Genomic DNA, 25,952 nt, shown 5'->3' with positions numbered 1-25,952 from the left:
TCACTAAGCAATACATGAGAGTATTCAAAAATTCTTCCTCCAATTTTAGCCAAGTTATAGAGACTAACTATAAGATATAGAGTATATATTTTACATACTTCAGGACGAAGCCAGGTCTCTACATTCCATCATTTTATCACTCTTTTAATCATGGTGTACGTAGGTGTGTCTGTGTGTGTGTGTGTGGGGGGGGGGGTTGTCGGCACCGTTTTTCTTGTCATCTTGTTTTTAAATTTTATTGTAGTTTATGCACAGCATCTTGAGTGACATGTGTTGTTGTAAAAGTGCTATATAAATAAAGGTTGATTTGATTTGATATATTTGGTAAGTTTATTTCTCTAGCAATTAATAAACAACAAACAGAAACGGAAGTGAAACTTCCAAAAAATATTTTTTAACCCACTTCATTAACAAAATCAATTTATTTTCGCACCCTTTAACCAATTATTTCAACTTTTATGTGTATTACCTCTCAAAGAAACACATGGGATGCTTGAAGTGTTGGTGTAAATGCATACAAATGAGTAAAATGACAAGACTGTCTAAGTTCAGCAAAATACAAAGTTCACTGAAGAAGCATAAGCTCAGAGATCCACATTCCAGCATGATTAATAATACACATCTGTCAGCTTAGCAGCATCTAACGTGGGCTGTATCAGCAGAAGAAAGGAGTTTCCTACACAGGGCACAGGTGGAACTACCAGATGGGATAAGAGTAAAAGTTGGTGCAGTCCCCTAAAGTTCAGTTTCTTTATCCATCTGCACCCTCCAGCCCCATCATTTCTTCTGAGTTCAGACACATACATTTAATGCTGTGTTGGATAGAAGTAATCTAATTTCTTCTTTTTCTTTCTGGGGGGGGGGGGGGGGGGGGGGGGTATAGAAGGCACTGGTGTGTCTAAAATACAACTTTTTCACAATATTTTTTTTTGTTTGACATATAATTTTTGTGAAAATATTTAAGTTCATCAGACTTTACCATCTATTATGCAAGTTATTTAACATAGTTATTCTGAAATATACAATGGGTCATGTCCCAATTTACATTGTGGTTAATGGCTCTGATGACTTCCTCTTAATTCCCTTAACAACCTTAAACATTTTTAAAAAGTATTCCCATTTCTAGTAAGAGCTTTGTTTCATTTTAGATCAAATATTTTAAAGTGGAGCATAAGGAATTTGCTTTTTATTCTCTACTTGTTAACTGTATTAATGGCACCTGTTTGAACTGGTTATTTGTATGAAAGACAGCCTTGAACAGCCAGACTTCAACCTTTCCACCATGACCAACGAGCTGTCGAAGGACACCTAGGACAAGATTGTACACCTTAATAAGACTGGGATGATCTAATCTACATTAACAATAGAGTAGAGTAGAATAGAATAGATAAACTTTATTGTCTGGACAACGAGCAGAAATTCATCTTTCAACACACAGCAGAATACAGTACAATTAAATTAAATGAACAAAATAAATAAAATAATTAAAAACATGTTTTTAAATTGCTTTAAAAATCATGCAAGCGGCTAAGTGAGTAAAGATCAACTGTTGGAGCAATAATTAGAAAAGGGAAGAAATACAAGATCTGACAATCTCCTTTCATCTGGGGCTCCATGCAAAATCTTCCTTGAACTTATTTGATTAACAAGATTAGCTTCAAGGTTTTAAAAAACAACAACTTTTTTTTCCTTGTTTTATTTCTGTCGACCTAATTATTATCACTATGAGATGCAACAAAAAACTCTATTAAGCTTTAATTGTTTCAAATGTATATGTTTTTTTGTATTTAACAGAGTTCACAATTCAATAATGGACTGAGTAAATATGTATTATTGTTTAATGCAGACCTTCTTGTTTCCTTCAGACGTCAGACTGAAGGAATCAGACTCATCTGCCTGTGAAGCAGTGGAGGTCAACGGTGGCATCAACGTCACAGAAAGCTGAGAGACAAACTGCTTTGAAGTTTCCTGAAGTTCTGATAAAGACGGCTCTCTCTGATCTTTTACATTTGGTGCCTTAGAGAACAGTTATCAGTTGGTTGTTGAGAGCTGAGAGTGTGGGAGTTTGCTTTCATAAAACTACCTCTGGAGGACTTGATAACAAGTGAGAGAGTTTATCCTAACACATGGGGCTGCAATAAACATTTAACATGAGCAGGAAAAGAAATCCTTTTGATTTCTACTTTAATATTAAGCTACAAATCTCTCACTGTTTTGTTTTAATACTTTTGAAAAGATATAAGATTTCCTGCTGTAAAGTTCTAAAAGTCCAAAATGGACAATTCAAGGCCTGTAGGGAGATTAACAAAATAAAATATTCAGATTAATCTGTTTTCAGATTAAGTGCACATTTGTCTGGCTCAAACACAAGGGTTGGGTAATCATACTTTGGAAATATGTATTGTTTTGTTTCTAGATGTTTTTAAAATGGTTTTGGTCAACACCAGAGCTACTCTAAACTACTGAGATTAAGACAAGTTCAAAAATCGGAATATAGATTTAGTTATAATAAAAAACAAAAAAATAAATAATATTGGGCATATTTTTCTTGTAGTGGCTACGGCAATGATACCACAGCATACGCCGACATTTGAAAGATAAAGTCTGGGAAAAATATTAATTCAGGGATATCAATGTATTGATTAATGTATGTGCAGATTTTACAAATGTACACCTGCATGACAAAGAGCCCAGAATTGTACCCAAAAAGAAAGTGCGGTGACAGTTACATTAAAGTGACTTTAAAGCACCCCTTTTCTGTAAAAGTGAGCTGTAGATACTGAAAGTGCAAGACCTAATATGTGCATTTATTTATGCATATTAAATATCACAGGGAGAGGGCACCCATTCGCTCTCCTCCCTACCTCTCTCATCCTTACTAAAAGCCGTTGCTTTTCTATTTCAGACTATTTTTATCCAACATTGCATTACCATAATAAAACATATGCATGGCGAAAAGATAAACTCAAAAAGACAGCATAGCCAAAAACCTGGATTTGAGAGGCTTATTTTCATCTTTCTTTCTTGTTCTTTATTCTTTTATGTTGCTCTTTTCTTGTCGCTCAGAGAAATGGAAAGAGACATGCCTTTTCTTCCAGCCTGTGCCTCATTAGGGTGCTTTTCAGGTCTGCTCTTTTGTATGGGGCCAGCCTTGAGCCATGCACAGACACAGTGGAGCAGCCGGTGGATTACCCAGGATCACGTCCACACATCTAGAGAACCACCAACTATTGGAGCCAACCCTCCCCTGCTGGTGTTGCATGCTTTAATAGGGGTAACCAAAGAGCCATGGTAAGAATAAACCAAGAAAAATGGCAGCTGCACCACGTACATCAATACAAACAAAAGATTTATGCCCTAAATGCAAGCAACGGCTATTACAGCAGCGACCATAATGTAAAACAGTATAATAGTGATAATAATATTTAGCATCAAGTGTAATAACTGCCACAAAAAAGGGCCCATCTGCCTCCCATTTTGCAAATGTGTAACCAATAAACAAAAAAATCAACATCCTAAAAAAGAATATATGTAACAGAAAATATTGAAAGACCTATAAAACAAATTCAATCTAGACCTTTGCTTGTTTATGTTGAAGAGAGGAGTGGGTTAGGTAAATATTAATGTACAGTTTAATTCATGAGGTGTATAAGTTATGCTTTCTTCAATGCTACTGTGTAAAATTGGTAAAAACAATCATTTTAGATGGAAACTCAGAATAGAGCTGTGCTATAGTTCATAGCATCAGATCAACTGTCTTGTTTACCAGAAGCCTCCAAACTTTGGCTTTCAGTTACTTAACTCTGTTCTCAAATTAAGCAACAAAAATGTGAAGCTTTCCTTTTTTTTTCTATCAATAAGTATCCCAATAGCTGCTCATGATGACAAGATCCTCTGCCAGTAACTGTTTTTAGACATTGAGGACAGAGACTTAAGGCTTGGTGTAAAATTATCCTTTTATTCTGAGTTTAGCTAAGTTTATAAAAATCAAAACAAGATGACATAAAGAGAACCTACAATGTAAAGCTATGAGTAACTATTAGCAATCAGAATTTTTTTAATAAACCAAGAGGATTTCTTGACTTATTCTGTAACATAGAGGAATAAAGGCTGTTTGCAAGAGTAAGGAGTAAGAAAGAAAGTGGTATACCAGATGATGCATAAAACTCATAACATTATAATCACATTATGTAATTCTGTTGAAGCCAGAAATCCATTAAAGTTTCACATAATTTTAAATATTGTGTGTACTTCCTATGTTAAAAGAAATCACATCATCCCTGTCTACAAAGAGCATTCATGTAAAAGAGTTTTTTTATGCATTTCAGGAAAATAACTATGGTAACTGCAAAGGTGGCATTATTTGACACCACTTAAATACATATATTTTTTTTGGCTCTGACAAGTTATTCTCACAGTAGATGCAAGTTATATGAAAAACTATATGAAAAAATTCTTATATCTTACAGTCAGGAATGACAAAAAGCATTTATAAAATAGTTCATTCTGTTTTAATATATTGCAAAAATCATGCACACAATTTCTACACACTTTTTTCCTCTACTGCACTGAAAATTGTGTGCATGCCTGTACTTAGCAGTTGGCATAATGGAGCCGGAGCTCCTTGTGGTCATCCATCAGAGCTGTTCTACCACCTTCTGCTGCTCCCACCTGAGACTTAGAGATGGCTGCCCCCTCCTTTTCCAACGAGATGAGAAAAACATAAAGCCCCTTTGCGAGGATAAGCCAGTGTTTCTTTAACCTGTGTGCTGTTGTTTACTCTCAAAAAAGCATCAGCACACCTGCACACTTGCAAATACACTGGAACTTATTTAGAAGTTACACACACATGAAAACAATTGTTCTATAATAAGCTTTGTAGTCACAGTCGTGTTTAAGAGAAGAAAAGGAGCACCCCAAACCCTGAAGCAGATCTTAACTATGACTTCCGTCCTAATGCCGATGCCAAAGTAATAAAAATGTTAAATTGTTTGCAAAGCAAACGGCAAATGTGGTTTATTTTTTCAGATAAAAAACTTTTCTTGTCATTTGCCTCTGTGCTCCTGAACATATCGTGCTGCAGAGTCAGCTCACTCATGGGGCAAATGCTGTTAGGTTTTAAGCTGCTGATGGTGGGTTTTTAAGTGTACCTTCTACCTTTTATATACACGCGGATGTGCAGCGGCTACTGGTACTTAAGGAGAACAAAAGAAAACCCAGTCTATGATGCTGATGGTTTACATTGTGGCTCATAATAATGGACTAGCCCTGGATGAGCCAATAATGCTACAGATTAGTTCAACATCAAGGCAAGTTTATATACAGTCTTCATCACTGAAATACAATAAAATGCAGGGTTTTCTGACCTAGTTTATGCAGATTAAGCTGCAGAACTAGAGTACCTTTTATGGTTAACAGACCAAATGAAACACTGGACAGTAAATGTTGGAGATCTGCACAACAGCTCAAATAATCACATTCACGCTTTATGAACATACACCCTTTATCAAACAGGGAATTCAGTTTGAAGAATAGTCAAAGGTGCAACAGACAATTCTGAAGAAGGTACCTCCCACAGCAGCAAACAAATAGGGTGAAAAGCAAGGGCATTTCGAACAAAAACCACAAGAATGCTGAGTCTTATATGTAGAGGTATCACTGCATCATTTTTAACTATCTGGTTTACAAATTTTTTCTCTCACTTCACTTTTTTTTAAAATAAATCATGTGCAGTATAGGGCATTTTTGAATTATATGTTAGATTAATTAGCTTTCTTTCCAAATCCCTGAAAGCAAAGAATATTGCAGACTCAGTAAAGATAAAGTCGTCTTCAAGCGGATTGAGACTCTGAGCTAAGGCACTTTTCATGTAGAAAAACTTGTATCTCAGACTAAGTCAGTCAATTTTCCTAACTTTTCATGTCCTAATGTAAACTTGGGAATGTAGACGTTTTTTTGTTCTAATTACAATTGAGTAGAGGGTCATTAACCTCTTAAGAGGAGCTCTTGTTTGATATGCTTTTTTTAATTTGCATTCACAGAGCCCCAGGTAAACAGAATGAATTATTGATGCAATAAAACCCACGATGTTATGTCCATGCATGTAGACGCCAGGTATTAAGAGGTTAAAACTTATTTAGCACACCTATAATTTAAAGTGAGTTATTATAAAAATATGTTTTTAAAATATTGTATAACATTGTATTTCTCCAGATTATACAGAAAGAATTTATAATTTTAACATCAAACATGTCAAGTCTTTATCAGAGTGAATTTCAGCATATTTGATATTTTTCCTTTATTTGTTTTCCATCTTTTCCCTTGTTCCTGTTACAACTGTAGCACTGCCACATATACATAGCATTGAAAACCCTTGATCACTTACACACACATCAATCCACTCACGGCCCCTGAAAGCCATTTTCTGAATATACATGGGAAGAGCATGCTGAGCTCCTCACTGTTGCCAGCACTGGAACACGTGACTCAAACCTGCAAACATGTGCACATCACTGCAGGACAGAAATGAAGATGCATGCACGCACCTTTAGAAAACCCTTCCATTCTCCCATGTAATAATGCAGTTTTAAACAGCCCTGCACAAATCCTCTGCACAAATACAAAGAGCTGAATGCATCTAAAAATAGTAACCTAAGTCACCCCCACTGTCATCATTGCTCCTTTCATCGTCCTTATCAGCAGTGAGGGGCACATTCAAACGGGTAGACAGTCAAGCCGCTTTCATGGAGCTTTCTCTGCTCCCCATCGACACCAACAGTGACGTCACTGCTCCCTCTTTTTAGCTCTTGTGTTTCCTCTCTTCTCTAGGATTTTTCCATCCTCCATATCTAAACCCTCTCTCTTCTCATCTTCCTTACCCTATTTATCCTGTCTCTGCTTTTTCAGAGGGATGCACCCACACCCTAAAGAAGAAGGAAATATGAACGAGGACGGGTGGCTGCTTCCTATGGGACTCCTTTTATCTCAGCAGAGTACAACCACTCAAAAACATGTGATTACATCAAGCACATTCAGCAAACCTTGACTAACAGGACGACAAATGCAAAGGTGATCAAAAAAGTATGAGACAAAGAAAACCTTGAATGTTTAAAGCAGTTACCTAACTTAATTGTAGCTTTTGTAGTTTTCCAACAAAAAGATGATGACATTTGCAAAATTTTGTGTTTCATTTCTAAAAAAGTGTCACAACAACTATTAAAGCCAATTTAACCTTACATCCCTGAGAACATTATTTTCTATGTGATTAATTTCAGTGTCTGGCATGGAGCAAGGTATTAAGCTTTGTAGCTAAGATGGCAGAACATCTTCCCATGAAAAATAGAAATAATACTGTACTGAAAAAAAAAATGTTCCTCAGTGTAAAATGTCTTGCATTTCTATTTTTTTACAAAAGAATGTGAAAACGTTTTTTAGCTGGGAATAACCCGGGAAGAGTGTGCAAAAGGATAGAAACAATTTTTAAATAACAGTAATTCTGAATAAAGACTAAACAAAAAAGCAGTTCTCATTAGAACACATGCTCCCTGCCACAATTTTTCAATTTATATATATTAATCTGACATTCTGCACATTTTTGGGCTGGTAAAGTCTGGCAAATGCCTTATTTGTTGGAAAAAGACATTGTATGTTAATCCACTGCGCTTTGGGATAATTTCAGCACTAAAACCATCGTGTGGAAATAAATTATGACTTTTAGAAATGTATTATTCAGCAAACTCCTTGTGCAAGGAAAAAGGAAACAGAAAGCACTATGTTGTATTCACTTAGTAATTTCTACACATGAGGTTTGGTGCATAACAGCTCTAAGTTGAATAACATAATGATCTGACAGAAAAGTAATTAGCTGCTCTCTTTAAGCAGTTTACTCCCACAAAGATGAACATTATTCATTCTATGACAGATATGGCAGAAACAGACATGAAAGAGTTTTAAAAGATTAAACTTCATGAAAGACTTTGTGTTCATATAACGACAGGTATATTCCAACACTATGGTGGTTTGTACAGTCAATGTCTTTCAGTCTGATATTTAAAAAATGGTGACATCCATGTGGACTTTAATGAAAACACTTTATTTCCTAAAAAACACTTGAGGTCCCTCTGATGTGGAGGCTTGAGCAGTTGATCTGTATAACGATAACATTTCCTGCCCCTAAACCTGTAAACTCTCATCCTCCACTGTCACTATACATCTAAATTAACTTTCAGTCTCCATACTCAACTAAGAGGGGTCACATTCTCCACTGCTGTGCACCTGGGACCAGAAAAAAAGAAAGAAACACTTCTTCTCACACAAAGCATGTATTCTCATCCCACATACCAACCACAGAGAAGTCCTTGACACTCAGTGAAACAGGAAGGTAGCACTTGAGTTGGGGGTTTGATGTGTGAGTGGTTCAAGGAGGTTGTCAAAGCGGAGGACATTCGGTATAAAAGGAGCATAAATGGAAGGGCTGGGGTCAGTTCAAGGACTCAAATTAAGAGAATAGCAAAAATGCAAGTGCCTTAAAACTAGAGACTCAGAAGAAAGTTGGAAAAAAAACGACAAAAGAGAAGAGAAAAGTTTAGACATGATGAGAGTGTACATTGTAAGTGAAGCTGTGGGTGAAGAGTGTTGTCAAGGGGAGCGAAAAAGCAGAAAATGAAAAGGTGCTGTGCTGTTGGCCCTGCTGAGGGAACATGTTTGAACAGAGAAGCTCCCTGTGGGAAAACACTTTGGCAAACTGAGGACAAAGTAAAATTACTAAGAAATTGGCTAAAAAGAATTGATATTTGGGATCAAAACTAGAAAAAAAATGGCCCAACAACAATCTGTTCAGTGTTTTAACAAGAAATATCAAAGTTTTGGTACAACAAAACAACCTTTTCCATAGTTATTAAAGAAAAAAAAGCCACATTTGACCCCATTATATTTTATTTGTTGCACAATTCTTCCCAGAAAAGGCCTATGGGGCAAATATGACCTCAAGACGACTAAAGTACCTCAAAGAAAAGTTTATCAGCATAAAGAATAGTGTATAACCAGAAGCAATGCCTTAAAATAGCTTTACTCTTTATTGGCTGCCATTTTGAATAAATGAGGCATAACAAGAGGGATGAACTGCATAAGAGGTCAACTATATATCTCCCATCTACCATCAATCAAAGACATCTTCGTGTTTTGTTGGGCTTGCAGTTTGAAGACTGTCGAGAGTTCGCAGACACAAAAGGGAGGCAACCATAGATGGAGCTTGATGTTTCATTTCTATAAATGAGCATTTTATAGTTTTAAATAAAAAATGTCCGACAAACAGAAGGGGTATTCTTGTAGCAGGGCTTCTAAAAAACAAACATGCAAAACAATAGCTGTTTTGTTTTATAGACAAATGCCTGTAAAGGGAAAAAAAACATTCAAGATTAATTGTATTAAAGTTTGCAGAAATGTGTGTCACTGTCCATGGTTCTGAATTTATAAACACTTAGTGAATAAACTACAAAGTTTTCTAAACATAGTCTCCAAACCTCACATCTCAAGACTTTTTCCATGATGGAAACGATGTGGAACCAAAAACAAACTTTTTTTTTCAAAACTTCTGTTTTTTCTTGTTTTTCTGAAGTGATGAGGCATGTGGATTTAAAGTCACACCCTAAAAACATTTCTGCAGAGGCAAACAAATCACAGACAATGCAGCAAAAAATAATCATGTAAAAAAATAAGAAATTACTATTGATGAGGAAAACTGATAGATGGAAATGGAGAGAGTAATTTCAGCAACATATAATATACTCAAATAAGTAACTTTCATGCTGGTGGAGAGGCTGGGTTATAAAAGTAATTTTTAAATTTAGTTTAGGTGATTTAAAACAAGTGCATAAAGTCTATTGATTAATATATCACTTTTGTCAATTATTGCATCAGTCCTGGGCAAACTACATTGTGTGTATGTATTGGTCTTAATTTCTAATGTAAACTTTGACAAACTCAAGAATGCAAGTTCATTCTGTGTTCCGTTAAAACACTACTTATGTGAAAACTCTAATGAAAATAGGTAAACCTATATTATATTAAAAAAATATTAACTTCATTCAACGTTGTTTCAATCTTAAAACTGGCCTAAATTATGGCCATGTGATAGTGCAAATGTATTGATTCAAGGTCATTGATACTCAGTCCAATTGGTTAGATCTTCATTGATGCCTTCCCATGAGGCCATGCCTCTAGCATCCTCAAACTATAATAGCGACGAGTTCTAACATATCGGAAGAGTCAAAAATACAGTGGTGTTAAATGTCTGGTAGAATCACAGAACAAACTGAATTCAATTCCATTTTATTTACATAGCCCAATATTACAACACAGTTGTCTCAATGTGTTTCACTAACTGTACAAACACTTCTTTAAACAGACTAAACTAAACTGGGCACCCCTGCCCTTAGACCCTCCTTCTTAGGAATAATAGTAGAAACATGACTCTTCTTACATGTGACCTTTAACTTGAAGGAGATGGTGCGGATGTAGCTCACTAACTGGAGTCCATGAAAATTATTTTCTGTAATCTGCTTTCAGTCAATATGAACCAAATGTTAGATAAAGGGGGTGTCTTTATCCCATATCTACTAGGGTGTTGTATTGTTTGCCTAAAAAGAAATTCTGCAGCACGGTTCTGAAATATGGGATGAGCTGATTCATCTCTTTATTAGAAAGCTGCACAATTCTTTCCCCAAAATCCAAGGAAAATGATGAGATAGGGGCTAGATTGAGATGATCAGTAAACAACATGTAGAGTGATTGTGATCCATTTTGCTTAAAATAAACTATATGTGTACAGATCAGTGATACAACATTTGTTTTAGTGATAAAAATGACTCCCTTCTCTACATCATAAATATCTGCACAAACCTGAGAGCTGCAGGAAGGAACTCACCTCTCCTGCCATTAAATCATTTATGACCCTGCAGTGCTGTGGACCACACAGTGCCAGACCTGCCTCCACTAATCTGCATCCCCACTTTGACAGCAAGCACACGCACCACTGGACTCCCAGTTTTAGACTCTGCAGTAAAACCTCTCTTCCTTGGCAGCAATTATGAATGCTGGTGTGAGTAACTACACACTCGCAAACACCAAGACAGTGGGAATTTATGTGGGCCTCCCTGTCCCCAACACCTGTATCATCTTCAAACGTCAGTGGCTCTAAAAATATGACTAAACCTCTTCTGCAGAGTCTCTCATAATCAATCAGGTGTGTCAATACTTGTGAGCTATGAAGGGGGTCGAGCAGGGGCAGGTCAAATGCAATCCTTAAAGATGTCTTTCTCTAAGATAAGATGCTCCTGCTGTCGTCAGGTGCTACTCGCGAAAACTGTCTCCATGTGCAAGATACAAATGATTTTTTACATCTGTAAAAGATTTAATTAAAAAGGAAACCGTAAATAATACAGAAAGTGTGTATATAATTATTTACATGGGCTATCAAGATATGCAGGTGGAAAAAATCTAAAAGTAGTAAAAGAAAAAGTTGGAAATGCTCTCTTTCAATCTGTCAATCAAGTTCACAATGATTGAACAAATGCAGAATTTATTCATGAATAACTTATGAGTCTGTGCAACAGTATTGCAGAGCAGCCCTGAACTGAAGCAGTGCATCAAAGAGTGAGGGAAGCACAGCTGAATCTGTGCTGCATGCTCAGCTGCTATCTGGGGCAATGCATGACTTTGATTCCTCCATGAAGGAACTGCAGCTATAAGTCTGTTACACCTTCCAGTGTTTACTGCTCAGATACTAACAGTGAAGGGAAAGGTAACTAAGACCTGACTTAGGTCTGGCCAGCAGAGGGAGCTATGACCATTTGAGTTCTTTTCTTTTAATCCACCAATTCATATACTTTTAGGATTACCCCCCCCCCCCCCCCCCCAATAATAATATAAAATGGCAAATAAATACATTATTTAAAGAAATTGGTGCAAACATGTAGCCAATGTTCTCAAACCCATTATAGCCTTAAACCAAATTTGTTTTGTAACCCTTGTGCTATCCTAGGCACAATGTTGGGAGTTGGGTCATCTAGACCCACTAGACAGTGCGCTGAACCTTTTTTCTTCTATGATTTGTGATCTTCACTGGTGTCTATTGATTACATGAAATCTTTCCACCTTTATCCACCTTTGTCATGGTTGGAATAACACGTCAAAGTAAGGGTGGGGTCATCTAAGACAGCACAAGGGTTAAATATATATTTTTGGTATTTTCTACATTTTACAAACTTTTTAGAGAACCAGAACACACTCTGGTAATGTCTATGTATTCAAAATGCAAAACACTGACAGCCAAGCGTTTATTTCAGGCCAATATGAAATAAAAAAAATCAATTTGAGTCAACAAAACTGCTTCCTACACGCTGGCCACACACACAAAAAGTTCAGCTAAATGTTGGCAGGCTATGCACACATTACATAACAAAAAGCTTTGAGTCCAAGAAAACAAGAGTAAAAGTGGCAGTGAAGAAAACATAAAAAGTTGAAAATAAAAAAACAACCAACAATAAATGCTAAAGTCACCACAATGTAATAAATTCAAACTGCCATCATATTATATCCTGCACAATATGACCAAGAAGTTCAGACTGAAGCATTCAATGAAAATGTGAACAAAGTGCTGATCACAGCCTCACAGTGAGAGATGACATGTAGAGAAAAGCGAGTAAAAAATAAAGCAGATTCAGTTTCACACAATCAGCAGAAAGTGAGAGTGAGGAAAACAACTATGGAGTGGTGGCAAAGGATGTGGGACAAGAAAACCGATGAATGATGGGAAAACAGCAAGACTATGAGGATCCTTAGCTTCCTGGCCAAGGGTAAAAAAATTGGATCCAGGTAAAAAAGAAAAACAGAAGAACATTGAAACACTTAAATTCTACAACAGGTTTTTACATTCATTTCCTAAATTAAATCTCGTATTTCTAAGAACTTCTTATAATTAACAATCAAGGATGATGATCCAAAAATTCAATTGAGGGCCTCCATATTATCATTAAAAGCCAGTAAGCTGCTCATGTTAAGTGAGAAAAGAAGAATTTCTACAAACGTGAATTAAATGTGAAAAACTTGCAGCTGTACCACAGAAATGTCTTTTGCACACCCATAATGGGTAATTTGTGAACAATTTGCAGCTTTTCTTATTTTATGGAAGTTTTCTCAAATTATTATATAACAAGGATGTCAATACAAAAATACTCAATTTATAAATACTGATTTATAGTTTAATATACTTGAATCTCAATTTATTTTTTAAACTTCCATCTTAAACTTGTTTTGTTTGGGAAAATACAGTTTTTATAATACCAGTCATTTAAATGCAATGAAAATAAGGAACATTAAAAACTACCAGACCCTAAAAATGGATTTATTGATATGACAAATCAACATTAAATATTCTAGATAAAGCTTGATTTTGATTAAGCTTTTTTTTTACACTCAGCACCAGCAGAGATTAAGATAAGATTAAGATACTGAGTAAGATACAGATACAAGAAACAGTAAGATACAGAGTAAGATACTACTAAGGAATTAAAGTCGATGTTTTGTACCAAACCAAAAGTATGTTTGAGGGGTTATTTCTGTCAGTTTCAGAGAGAAAATGTCTTGTAAAGAAGGAGACATGTATGTAGAACATGTTACTTAAAGCCCACAGACATTTTTTTTAAAGATGCACAAGTGTTTCACAAACATTATTCACAACTAAAGCTCTGTCTGCAGAAATGCAGATGCCAAAGTGGCTGTGCTCTATGCTTGGACAAACATTCCCTCCATTACCAGCAGAGTAACTGTCCTGCACTGCCTCAGGCTCACCAATATAGTCATCCTCACTTTCACTGCAGCATGGAGGGAAAGGATGAAAGACTAGGAGATGCAAGAGTGTAGAGAAAAGCAGCAGAAAGTAGATGAGAACATGATTAGTGAATCAAATGCTATGTAGACAATATCTGACTTCACATCAATATCCATGAATAATTCACCAAGAAGACAATATTTTCCAATCCACCAGTCTCTTTGTAATTCTCTGACCAATTTACAGGAGGAGGAAGGCAGATTTTGGCTGCTGTGACTTACTGTCTAGCAAGTGTGAGAGGTGTAACTTTAAATGAAATAAAAATGAGCTTTTAAGTCAGGTTACAAAGTTGGGAAATCACTGCATATATTTATAGTCACTGGACCAACTGTTGGGGTAGAAATTAAAAAAAAGTGGGGAAAATGATCATTCAAAAAGCTAAGAAGCTGCAATGTTTTCTTAAAAAAAGCCGTCTGCTTCACATTAATAAATAGAAACACTAGATGGCGATATCCACCCTTATCACAGATCAGCCTGCACGATGCTGACTAAGGGCTGGCTGACAGTAGATGTGTGTGCTTTGGTCTACATAAATGTGTGTGTACATGTGATTGGTGTGGTTGACCTTGCAAAGCTGCCGCATGTTCTCAGCTTCTCCTTCCCTTTGAGACATTGTAGTTCTTAAGAAGAACAGAGCCTCTTGTTTGGATCCAAAGACGTGGTAAAGGGAAGGGAGACATGCTAAGGGCACTGTCACAGAGAATCACTGAAACTTGTGTGGTCAAAGTAGATGTTTCCACATCTGTCTCCCCAGTTCTCGTATTCTCCTGTCTATTAAAAATGTAGCCGGCTGAAGCAATAAAAGTGACCGATGCTTTATGCCCCCTCCTTCCTCTCACTGTTGCTCACTTAATCTCTTTAAATGTGAATCCACAATGTGAAGCGCAAACTCAGGAAGAGGGAGGTGTTAAGAATCCATGATCTGGCAGTGTTGCAGTATGATACAAGAAACTGCAGCACAGAAGGGGATGGGGTTATAGTCTGTACTGAGGCAGGAGGATTGATTACAGAAGAGAGGAAGAGAGGGGAGGGGGGCAGGGGGGTGGGGGGGGGGCATCAGGCTCTAAGTCTGCCTAAGAAAAATCTCCAGGGTCAGCCAATTAGATGCTAGGTGACACCAGCATCCCGGCTAGCTAGTAAACTGTGTGCCACGAGACAATCCACGCGTTTCACTGAAGGAATGAGCTCACCGGCAAAAAAGCACTCAAAGAATAAAGGGACAGAAGGTGGTAAGTTATGCTGGGATTTCTGTGTTCTTGTCATTCTGAACACCTCACAGATCCTGCAATAAAGGGTTATAAATGGAATTATTGCAAAGAGTCAAAAAAAATGATGAACCTTTAAAAGAAAATTTGTTCAAATATAAAAAAAAGAACTACTTTGCACACAGATATTTAACTTTCCTTTTAGGCTCAACTCAACTTCGCTTTTCAGTGAATCAGTAGAATTACTATGTAAAAATGTGGCATTTTTAGACATGTGACCTTTCTCTGGAAGTTACAATCCCTTTCTGTTAGACACATTTTAGGCTAGTTAAAATGACTGCTCTGAACTTACGGGACATGCCTTGTGTTTTTTTCTTTTTTTTTCATAGCCAAGAATGAAGTCTTGATCACAAAATCTGTTGTTTAATTTGACAAATATGAAAATGCAAAGGTGGGATGATCAGCTTTGCAAACGTTAAATGTTTCATTGCTTGTTGGATTGATGGACCAAATTCAATGTTTTTGTTTTTTTAAATTAAATATTGGCCTAGCAGATCAGCATAGGTAACACACATAACAAGTAGCACAGTATGGTTGTAGTTTTTTCACAACCAAATGAAACAAATAAAACTAGACAAAAATAGAAAATGACAACTCTATCTTCTTGCTTAAACAGTGTCATTTTTAAAAGCCAGTGCACTCTTGACTGATTAGCTATTTAAACAGAGAAATAAAAAATTGAAACTTTTAGTTTGCAGTGTCTGTAAAAAATATGAAATAAAGTCTTTAATTTATTAATTTTTTGCCACACAGGAGTACAGAGTGAGTAGAAGGAGAGCACTCACCTTCATTTTATGTGTTGAAGGGTAACTCTAATGTTATATTCAGCACATCCAGACCAAAAACAAAGAACTAGCCTTTTCCTACTGGGTGAAGCATTTATGTTGTTTCATTTTAGAATATACAAAATTCCCCACTGGGGAAAAGGGTACAGAGTCACCATGGGGTCACCCTCACTCCTCTAATATTTCACCTCTCTCTGCTCCCATGCTTCTCTGTAACTGTACCTTTGGGCTGAAATGTTTCCGACTGCACACTCGCACTCAATCATAAACACATAAGCTCCTTTCCACACAAATACAAATCAATCCATACTTGTTCACCAACACATAAGTCAAACAATGTCAGTTTTAGCATGCAATCATGCCCAGCTTGAGAAGAAGCTTCAGCTTTTGTCAAAATCTACATTTCTCAGAGTTGAGAAAAAAGGGCATCATATATTATTTTAGTCTCGTGGAAAGGTAAACGTCAGAAAGCGTACAGCGTAAATCCTTGACTGCTATTTCGGTTTAGCTGATTTGCACCTAACTGTGACAAATATTTAGGGTAAAGCTAAAGCATTGCAGACTGGACCCAAACGGAGAAAACAACTTTAATCCAAGAGTCTTAAGCTTTCCAGGCAGGACTCGGTTCCTGATCATCAAATTCTGCTAAGCTTGCTATCTCACCTCCTGTATTTTTCCTCTTTCCTAACTCATCGGCAGAAGGAGCTTAAGGGAAAACAGCTCGGGGTGGATATTAGACACCCAAAGCTTTGTTTTTCTCATATCAAGCAGTCCTAATATCCTGTATCAAAACCCTATCAGAACATACCGCCTTATTCTTTCCTCGTCTCTTTTATTTGGACACGAAGACAATCCAATTCCATGAACCTGATCTCTCCATTCTTGATTCAAGCTGTTACGTAACGGCCGCACTATCAGAAGAGCAGGAGATTATTGCAATCTGCCAAGGACAGAGATCGAGAAAAAAGATGAAGAGAGGGGAGGAAAATCCGAGGAAGCCCCTCTCAACATGACACATCAGTTCACGTGTTTTGGAAGAACACCATGATTGTGCCAATCTTAATTCATGGCACAACCGTGTGTTAAAGGAAATGCTTTCCTGAAAGCATCAGACTCTTCTGTGTTATTTAGCGACACTTAGAGTTGCCAGCCAGGAAACATAACAAGAGACAGTCTGTATCTCCAGGTTGTCAAGGATTATGGAAATCAACCCTCATGCTTTATTTTATTTGAACAAAATCACATATAAAAGGCTGGGCAGGTTTATTTTAGCGTTTAAAAAATTAAAAGCTGCAGGGATAAGGAAAGTGACAACACAGTGAGATGGCTTCATCAACAATTCAAAGAATATGCTGAAGCATCAGAGATTTGAATAAGCCTAGACCCCACAGTGTAACACAGCTGCGTATTCAGCTTGTTTGGTTCTGATTTATTTTCTAGGCCTTGAAAAAGGCAAAGATGATGCTGTTTGAAAAGGAAATTTTCCTTTTTTTGTATTAAATTACAATGAAAATGATAAATAATCTTTTAGTTCCTTTCACATATGGATTGAGGTTATTTGTGGGTTGGTAAACAAGACACATCCTTGTCTTCTTTTTCCACTTTAAGTAGAACTGGTTGAAAACAACTGCCAATGCAGCAACACTTGTCGAACAGTCCAGGGCTGGACCGTAGAAAGTCCTTTTCCCTTCAAAATGATCAACTGCTTCAGGAAGACCTGCTGAGTCATGAGCCTGAGAAGCCAACACAATGCCACCTGGGCCACAGCGCATCAAGGACGAATGAAGACAAGTGAATCTTCTGCTTCACCATAACAAAGAAATTTTAATTAGCAACAATTAAACCTATTTTCAAAATACTGACAACACCATTGTAGATTTTAAGTTCTACTGTTTTTGTTCAGTTGCACTAACTCGACCCTAAAGGCGTTACCCATCCTGAACCAAAAAAGCAGGTATTTGTTGGTTTAAAAAGCTGTGTTCACATTTTTTATGCTAAAACTACCTTTTTTTATGTGTGTTGCAGGAGAACACATTGTTCACATTAAAGGTTTACCACTTTCATGACAGGATACTGGATTCAATATTAAAATTCAATATTATAAAGAAGTTCGTACCTAAAAATTTCACTTTAAGAAATAAAAGCCGAGATTTCAGTCAGACTGAGTACCATAGCCTGCATACACATATCTGACCACTCTTTCAAAAAGACGGGCCACAATCCCAGTTTGCATCTGATTGTTGAGAATGAACTCTTGACATTTTCCTCAACACTTAAGCTTTTTGCCGTCACTATTACCCTAACCTGCTTTCCACTTATTCTGCAACAAATCCCCACAATTAGTGGTTCAATTAGCTGCTTTTTCATGCAAGCTCAACATGTATTATGTGGGACACAAAAACATGGTATAAAACATCTTTAAACAGTCAAACAAAATCCATGGATTTTACAGCGTTTTCCGTAGTCAGAAGACAAATGCTTCAATGTACATAACTGCGTTACACTTCCTTACATTTTTCTTTGTACTGAGCTTCAATTAAAATGAGTAACAGTTGTTTTCTACACATGAATAAAAGCTGCCATTGCAATGTTGGATTGCACCTTCTTTTTTTTTGTGAAGGTTTTAATGGCGTGATCTTTTTTCTTGAGGAAAAGTTTCGCTTAACTTCTTAAGACCTGGCGTCTACATTTGTGGACATCATCTTTTGGGTTATATTACCACAGTAGGTAATCCTGCTCAACTGGGGCCCTGTGGCTACAGGTGTAGAAGGTTAGCTAAACTATTAGCTCAGGTTTTAATTATTGACTTGTTGGCTGTTTGGATGCATTAGGGATTTTTTATTTTAAAAAGTTGCATTTATTCTACGTGTGCTTTTTTAATTATGATTGTTTTGTTTTTTTCAGAGACTCCAAATTAGGTATGTGCGATTTATTATAACCTTTTATGTTTATTCTTGCTTGTGACCACTTCCAATGATCATTTTCTGATCCAGCTTCCACAAAACCCAGTTCAAATGTCAGTCTGATGAGTAGAAGTTCTGAACCAACTATCCACTAAAGTCAAGCTATTACCGGTAAATCTCTCTAATGCCAAAATATAAATGCAGCATTAGGAGCAGATTTCTGATTTCAGGTATGTGACCTTGACTGTGCAAACTGGAGTAGGAGGTGGAAACATGGGATCAATAGTTTTCACTATGCTGTCAAATGCAAACATTTCAAGCAACAGAACAAGGTGCTCTAAGCATTTTTTTCTCTTGTCCCAGAATCACCATGTCAGAACCCCCTTACAGCAGCAGTTAACACACACATTAGGAAAACTTGACAGTGTGTTCTCTACTCCCAAAGAAAGAAGGCAGAACAGCATCATGTCAAGGTCTGTGAAGGTCAAATTGCAGCTCATAATTTCCATGATGCACCAGCCATCTTTAATCTAAAGTCTGGAACACTCTTTGATTGAACAACAACCACAGTCAGCCAGGATGGTCTGGATATTTATTAATTGTTCCAGACCGTGTTGTGATTTTATTGATATATAATATAATTTCAGGCATCATATAATAATATAACTCCAAAAGTAGGGGTAAGAATATTCACAGGACTAAGTCTTGTGAAAAACAAATCATTTATAATCTCAGGAGGATTTTATAATCAGGCATAATGTAGTTTTATTAACCTGTTGATTTAAAAACTAATAGTACTATCAAGACACTATCAAGACACTGCTGTTAAGGCATGGAGGGTAAAACTATTTGGAAGACAGACAGTGTCAAGGCTGGAATGCTGATCCACTGCTGCTTCCTCTGGCTGATGTGAACATGAAGATCGAGGACAGAGCTCCTGGACCACACTTTTATAGCTGAACTGATGGCTGACCAACACAGCCACATCATCCTATGTTAGAACTGCTGTTTCAGGAAGCCTGTGCAGCTGCTTTTATCCTAAAGAAGCATTTTCAATCAAAACACAAGTCTCTAAAACATTTTATATAAACTCTGGCTCCAACATTCAAGGTGAGAATGTTCCTCGTTTATGATTCAGAAAAAAATTACTTTTAAAAAACACACTTTGTTTGACAAAAAGATGTAAAATTCATTCTCACATGCCTTGTAGTTGGTAGCAAGGTATCTCAGTAAAGCTGAGTTGTTTGATTTTATTGAACATCACAACATCTGGTGAAATAAATCTAACCAGCTCAGATCCATCGCAAAAAGGTGATGATGATGTGGAATTTGCTAAATTCAGGCTTGTGGGTTAAACTGGAAATACAAATGAAGTGTTCAGTCAGTCAAGCAAAGCATGATAGATTGTAGCTTGAAAAAGAGATCCCCAGCATTCCAACAAAACTAAAATAGAGTCGTTTAAAATAAAAAAAATCCAATCTTTGTAAAGACAAAATTCAACTACAATGATATGAAAGACTAAGGATATTTTTTTTTCCAATTTATTACAAACTAAAGGTGGATTTACAAGCGGCTGAATCGTGATGAGGCATAATTTTTTTGCGTTTTTGTTGTTTTTTTCAAATAATGACAAAATTGCCTTATGTGTGCTGCATTTTTTTAATTTTCCATTAACATGAATTGAAAATTAGAAAGAAATATTTTTTATTGTGTCCTGAAACACGAGCTGAAAGAATGAAAGGGGAGGAGGTAACTATCTTTGTCCCTATGCTAAGTTTCAAAGGCATGAGCCCAAATAAAGCACAGTAATAAAAGACAAATAAAACAGTGACTTTAAAGTTTTTGTCTCCTCTGACCTTGTGGCAGCATTTCATCTGAATAAAAAGTACACATTATAATAATACCATCTCGAGGTTTCACATTTCTGCCCGTCTTCATACTTCAGGATCTCAGTCAGCAGGTAAATGCTTAGACCTCAAACTATCTTCAGTAAAGGGAAAAAAAATGCACATGCAGAATGGAGGTAAAATAGGTGCTGACTGGGACAATGAGGCGCTGTTCACAGCCTGACAATGCTCATTTTTCAGGAGGAGCAAACTCATCAATTAAAGTAATTTGAGGACAAAATCATCCACTGCTTAGCAGTTGACCTGTGCTGTACACTACCTCAACATCGTGAAGCCAATTAAAACAACACCATCATCCTTTGAAAGGAAAACTGTTCCTTTCGAGATTGTGAACATTTAACAATAAGACTAGAACAATCCTCCCCAAACAGGGAAGGATTTACTTATTAACCTTTTAAAGCAAGGCAGCAAAGTGATGAAACAACTCTGATAAACTGATACCTTTGAAGGATATTTTTAAACAGATGCCTGAAGGATAATCCCAGCTACCACTATCAAGAGGAAACCATTAAACCCCACTAACCTGACAAACCTGATACTAAAAATGTATGATTTTATTTATGATTTATAAGTAAAAGCAGAAACATTTAAGTTCACAAGATAAAAATATTCTGTGAAAACAGTATATATATTTTTTTTTTTTACAGAACTTGCTATTGCACTATGAATAAAAGAAAAGAAAAGGAGCTTGATTAATCAATGAATAAAGTTTAATTGGTGTCTGAGCCAATCGAATCAAACTATGCAAAAAGTATTTCAAAATGATAGAAATCAATTATAATCAATATCGGAAACATGATAGTAACAAAAAATGATCAAGCCATGATTCCAGTCCAATGTGTGGAAACACTTTGAATTTTGCAAAGAACTGATCATGCAGTGTGGTAGAATGTTCTAATAATATTCCCTTTGGAGTGTTTTTATGTGGAAAAACAGCAGTGGGCCAAACTTTAGGAAAGTAAAATATAAATGGATTTGTCATTAATTCTTCTTTACTCATTTGTTTGTACACATATTTAATTTACACTTGATTATTTTGTAAGAAATACAAAGAATCTGGAAAACGTCACCTGCATTGTTCAGTACCCAGGTATTTATCTCCAAGTCACACTGGTTGAATTTTTGGCAAAATATGTCCTGAATCGATTTTAGGTCAGTGAATCGAATGGATCTTTTAAAATGAACCAATATCAAATATGAATCACGACAGCAACCACAACTTATCATATAAATGGAATAGTTGTTAAAATGTATTGTTACACCCCTAAAAGGAAAATTAACCCCATATTGGAGATTAAGACCTCATAGTCATAAATATTAATTGTGAGAACAATCAAAAACTGTAAATGATGAGTATTACAGATAAAGTATGGACTTTCCCAGAATGTGAACTTGGGGGTGAAGGGGCTCCCAATATTCAGATGGATGCCAAGAATAGTGATCAAGGCAGTGGGTGTTCAGTGACGAACAAATAATAGAGGCAAATGCAACAATTGGTTTGACAGTCTGACGATTTGCAGACACCCAGCCAGTCAACATGAAAATTAAGGAGTGCACAATTGAGTTCATAAATTCCATCAGGCTTTAGAGAAGATGCACTAAAGACAGGATGTTCCCAATGTTAAGATCTGCTCAAAGTAAGGTACACCAGACCCTTTGAATCAAAAATAATCTCTGTCAAAGTTGGACTGCATTAGCATCGTGCGCAGAATCCTCATCCCAGCCTCTTTCACACGATCAGAGCTGCAGGCTTTCCCTTCTTGGACCTCAACTTTCACACATGTACACACTGCAAACACACATTCAGATCTGCACACGCACACAAATAATTGAATCTGGTTCCTTAAATAACACCTAAAGGTTTGTCTTTTACAAAGCTTGTGGGAAAAGAACATGATGGGACTTGAACTTAGAAATCAATGAATTATGTCAGTAATTGCAGACAGAAGAGAATCCAGAGTAAAGGGCTAAACCTTTACCATCAAATATTCTCAGCATAGATCAAAATATAACTCCTCTTGTCATCTTTGAGGAATTTTTCCTCCTCATAATTCTGCTTAATTAGTTCTAACAGCCTGGATATGCACCGTTTTGCTCTACCTCTGCTCTCTGGGAAAAAGGGAGCTGTACTGCATTTCTCTTCATAACACTGTCTCTACTGCATCAGCATCAGATTGGTTTACAGCCAGCCTGGCACAACGCAGGCTCACAGGGAGGCTACACTAAAGACCCAATTTACCACCAAAACATAATCTGAGGATGACTCATTTCCATCAATGAGTTGAAGTGAAATGCGACAAACGGCCAGAGGAAGAATGGATGATGCGTCCCTGCAGCCGGTGACTGACGGAGGAGAGATTTACAGTTTACAGTGAAGCTTGCCAGGCGTCCAGCTCCGCCTGGCACTTCTCATTCAGACTGAAGCCTGCAGGTTTTCCCTGCAGTCATTACAGTGCCTCACAAAGGAGGGGGAAAAAATAATAAATCGGAGAAGAGAATGGTGTTGCAGAGACAAGCAAGGTTGCTGTCCTCGTAGATTAGTGTGTAGTGCAATGTAAAAACAAAAATCAAGAAAAGGCACAGGAGAGAAGAGACACGCAAATAGAGTACCCCCCCTGTCTTATCTGAGGGCACAGACAGGACAGTCATAAAGCAGATACAGAGCAGTCAAAAGGAGTAGAAAGCATGCAGTGTGTTAAACTGTTTCCCTGCATCTGTATGCACATGACATACAAGTGTGCCAAGGAGGCTGTGAACACACAGTGGAAATGACGGAGTTTCCATGTGTACCCTGGCACCTCTGACATAGCATGACAGAGAAAAAGTGGGGGGGGGGGTCTTAAAAACATTCCTGCAACCCCTCCCTCTCAACCTTTCTCCCATCACCGCACCCCTAACTGCCCCCCACCTGTGAATGGTCCCAGTACCTTGCGTTTTTTATCCCGTGAGCGACTCCTCTTTTTAACCCTCTCCTCCTCCTTCTCTTTACGCTCCTGCTCCAACTGGGCTTCTAAATCCTTGTTTTTGCGGAGGTGTTTGGCGGCTTGTGCCATGGCGTTGGTGGTGAGGGTCTTGGCGCTGGTGGCGTGTCCAAGGCATAAAACGCTGGTCTGCGGGTGACAGCACTGTGACTTCTACCTGGTGTGGGCCAAACACTGCTGCTGTACGCTCCTCTGTGGCCCTGCAGAGTGTGCGAGCGTGCTCTGCCTTTCCCTCCTCCTCCTCTTCAGCAGTGCAGTCACACACACCCCGGCGATCCTCAACCGTCTGCTGTGGGATGCTACCGCAGCGCAGCTCCCTTTCTCTCACTCCCCTCCCACCCTCTTGCTTCGATGCTTACCCCTCTCCCTTACCCCCCCCCCCCCCCCCACCTCACTTCCTTTCGTTCATTTACTCGGCTGCTTCTCTCTCTAATCTCATTCCTGCCCTGCACAGACAACAAGGGGTTAATAATAGTGAGGGTTTAAAAACAGTGAACAAACAGGTTTGCCTTCTTGCCCCAGGGTTCCTCATCTCTGCATCTTCATTCATGTTGGGGAATGCTTTAACTGTCCCACTAAGCAAAAGAGCATGAAAAAATTTCAAATCAAAGATTCTTTCGTTTTTTCTTTTTCTGCCTTTATTTTTACAGTTTTTACAGATCTGCTGTGTGCCAGTATGCATGGAATCAGTTGAGTGCAAGGAAAACCCGTCATCAGCACAGCCAATCAAACCATCAATCATACTTAGATGCACACGCACACACACACACACAGCATGAAAGCCCTGGACATAAAAAAACCACCAAAGCGCATGGAGGAGAGAGAGGAGAGCTGCTTCTCGTCTACAATCTCACTCAGTCGCCTTCCTCCTCCCTCGCTACTGTTCAGATGCTGCAGCAGACAGCATCGGTACCAATGCAAAGATGTTGGTGCAGTGTGCACATTAGAGTCAGTCTGGGAGTTATAACGGGTTACTTCATGCCACTTTCTGACAGTCAACTGTAAAGCACCATCAAGAAAAGATTTGCATCTCTGATGTTTATTTAGTCCAGTTGGGCTTTTTCAGATTATCTGTACTTTTCTCCAACAAAGAGATGTTATAAATGCATATATCAATAATAGAATAAGGTTACAGATAATGCACAATATGCCAAAAGCAAGTACACCGAAAAAGAGTGCTAATGGAGTCGGCACCTGTTTACTTGCTGTGCCTCCCTCTGGCTCTTGCTCCCTTCCTCCCCTCCTGCTCTCCTCTCCTCCCTTTGAAAGTGCTGACGCAGGCAAAAAAAAAATCCTTTAACATCTCTGTTTGCCTGGCTCTTCATACATCACACATACAGTTCACACTGTTACTGCAGAAGTAAAAACACACACATATATTGTACTTGCCAGCATGTGCTTCAGTGAACGCCTACATGCATCTACAAAAAAGCCATTGAATCGTGTGATATCAGTATTCTACGGTCACATCACATGCATTTACTTTTAAAGATCTTCAAAGAAATGGTACAAAAGTATACATCATTCAGGGTTATTTATTGTCCTATATTTACGATACGTATTGATGATTTTAATCAGCTAAATCATTTCTTAAAGAAATAGTGTATAGTTGAACAAGCTCACATGTTCTTCTACTCTTATGATGACCTCAAAGGTGTTTTTAGCCGAACATACGAATTAAACTTCTTATCTAGAACAGCCTTCTTCTCAAAAATCTTTTTTTTTCTTCTGCACCACCATCAGGGCTTCCCCTGATCAGATAGCAGCCATCTGTATACTGCAGAATACTAATGAATTTTAGTGGTGAAATAGCCTTCTGTCTGCCTTTTGCTACTATACAAATCACTTGTTCAAGTGGTCTGGCAATGACACAAACCAACACAAATACTTATGGTCTGACAGCTCTTTGGCAGTAGATCTGTCACAGTATTGAACCCCCAAGGGAAAGTGTCAAAATGAATCACCATGAGAGCATACAGCAAAGTTTATAAGAAGTTTTGCTAAGACCTTGTGCCCATTGGAAATGTCCCTGCTAATGGATAAACGAAGGGGTTATCTTATCTTAACATTTAACAACAGCATTCTACCATCTGTGAATCTTTTGTTTAGGAAGAAGCAAAATAAAAACATTGGTATTTCAGGTGTATTTTACCATTAAGAAGCTAAATTTTTTGCTACATTAAAAATACTTTTCCCTGTGATATTACTTAGCATAAACAAGCT

At 37.5% G+C, this 25,952-nt stretch overlaps 1 protein-coding gene across 14 annotated transcripts in view; it reads right to left on the bottom strand.

Moving 5' to 3' along the window:
- Nucleotides 1-24,017, bottom strand: part of LOC101174837 (ankyrin-1) — a 79,739-nt gene extending 55,722 nt beyond the window's left edge. For 6 of the 14 annotated variants that reach the window (XM_023958448.1, XM_023958445.1, XM_023958447.1 and 3 more), the window contains exon 1: nucleotides 23,676-24,016. In XM_023958448.1, the coding sequence (XP_023814216.1) occupies nucleotides 23,676-23,801 (126 nt within the window). In that variant the 5' untranslated portion in view covers nucleotides 23,802-24,016. Of the gene's footprint in view, nucleotides 1-23,675 lie in introns of all 14 variants that reach the window. The other 8 variants (XM_020705908.2, XM_023958443.1, XM_023958446.1 and 5 more) reach the window with 3 other exon arrangements.
- Between the last annotated feature and the right edge of the window lie 1,935 nt (nucleotides 24,018-25,952).

Source organism: Oryzias latipes, chromosome 9 (genome assembly GCF_002234675.1).
Source record: "Oryzias latipes chromosome 9, ASM223467v1".
Taxonomy (NCBI): domain Eukaryota; kingdom Metazoa; phylum Chordata; class Actinopteri; order Beloniformes; family Adrianichthyidae; genus Oryzias; species Oryzias latipes.
The sequence above is the reverse complement of the archived record's forward strand: the minus strand, read 5'-3'. Positions and strand labels throughout refer to the sequence as shown.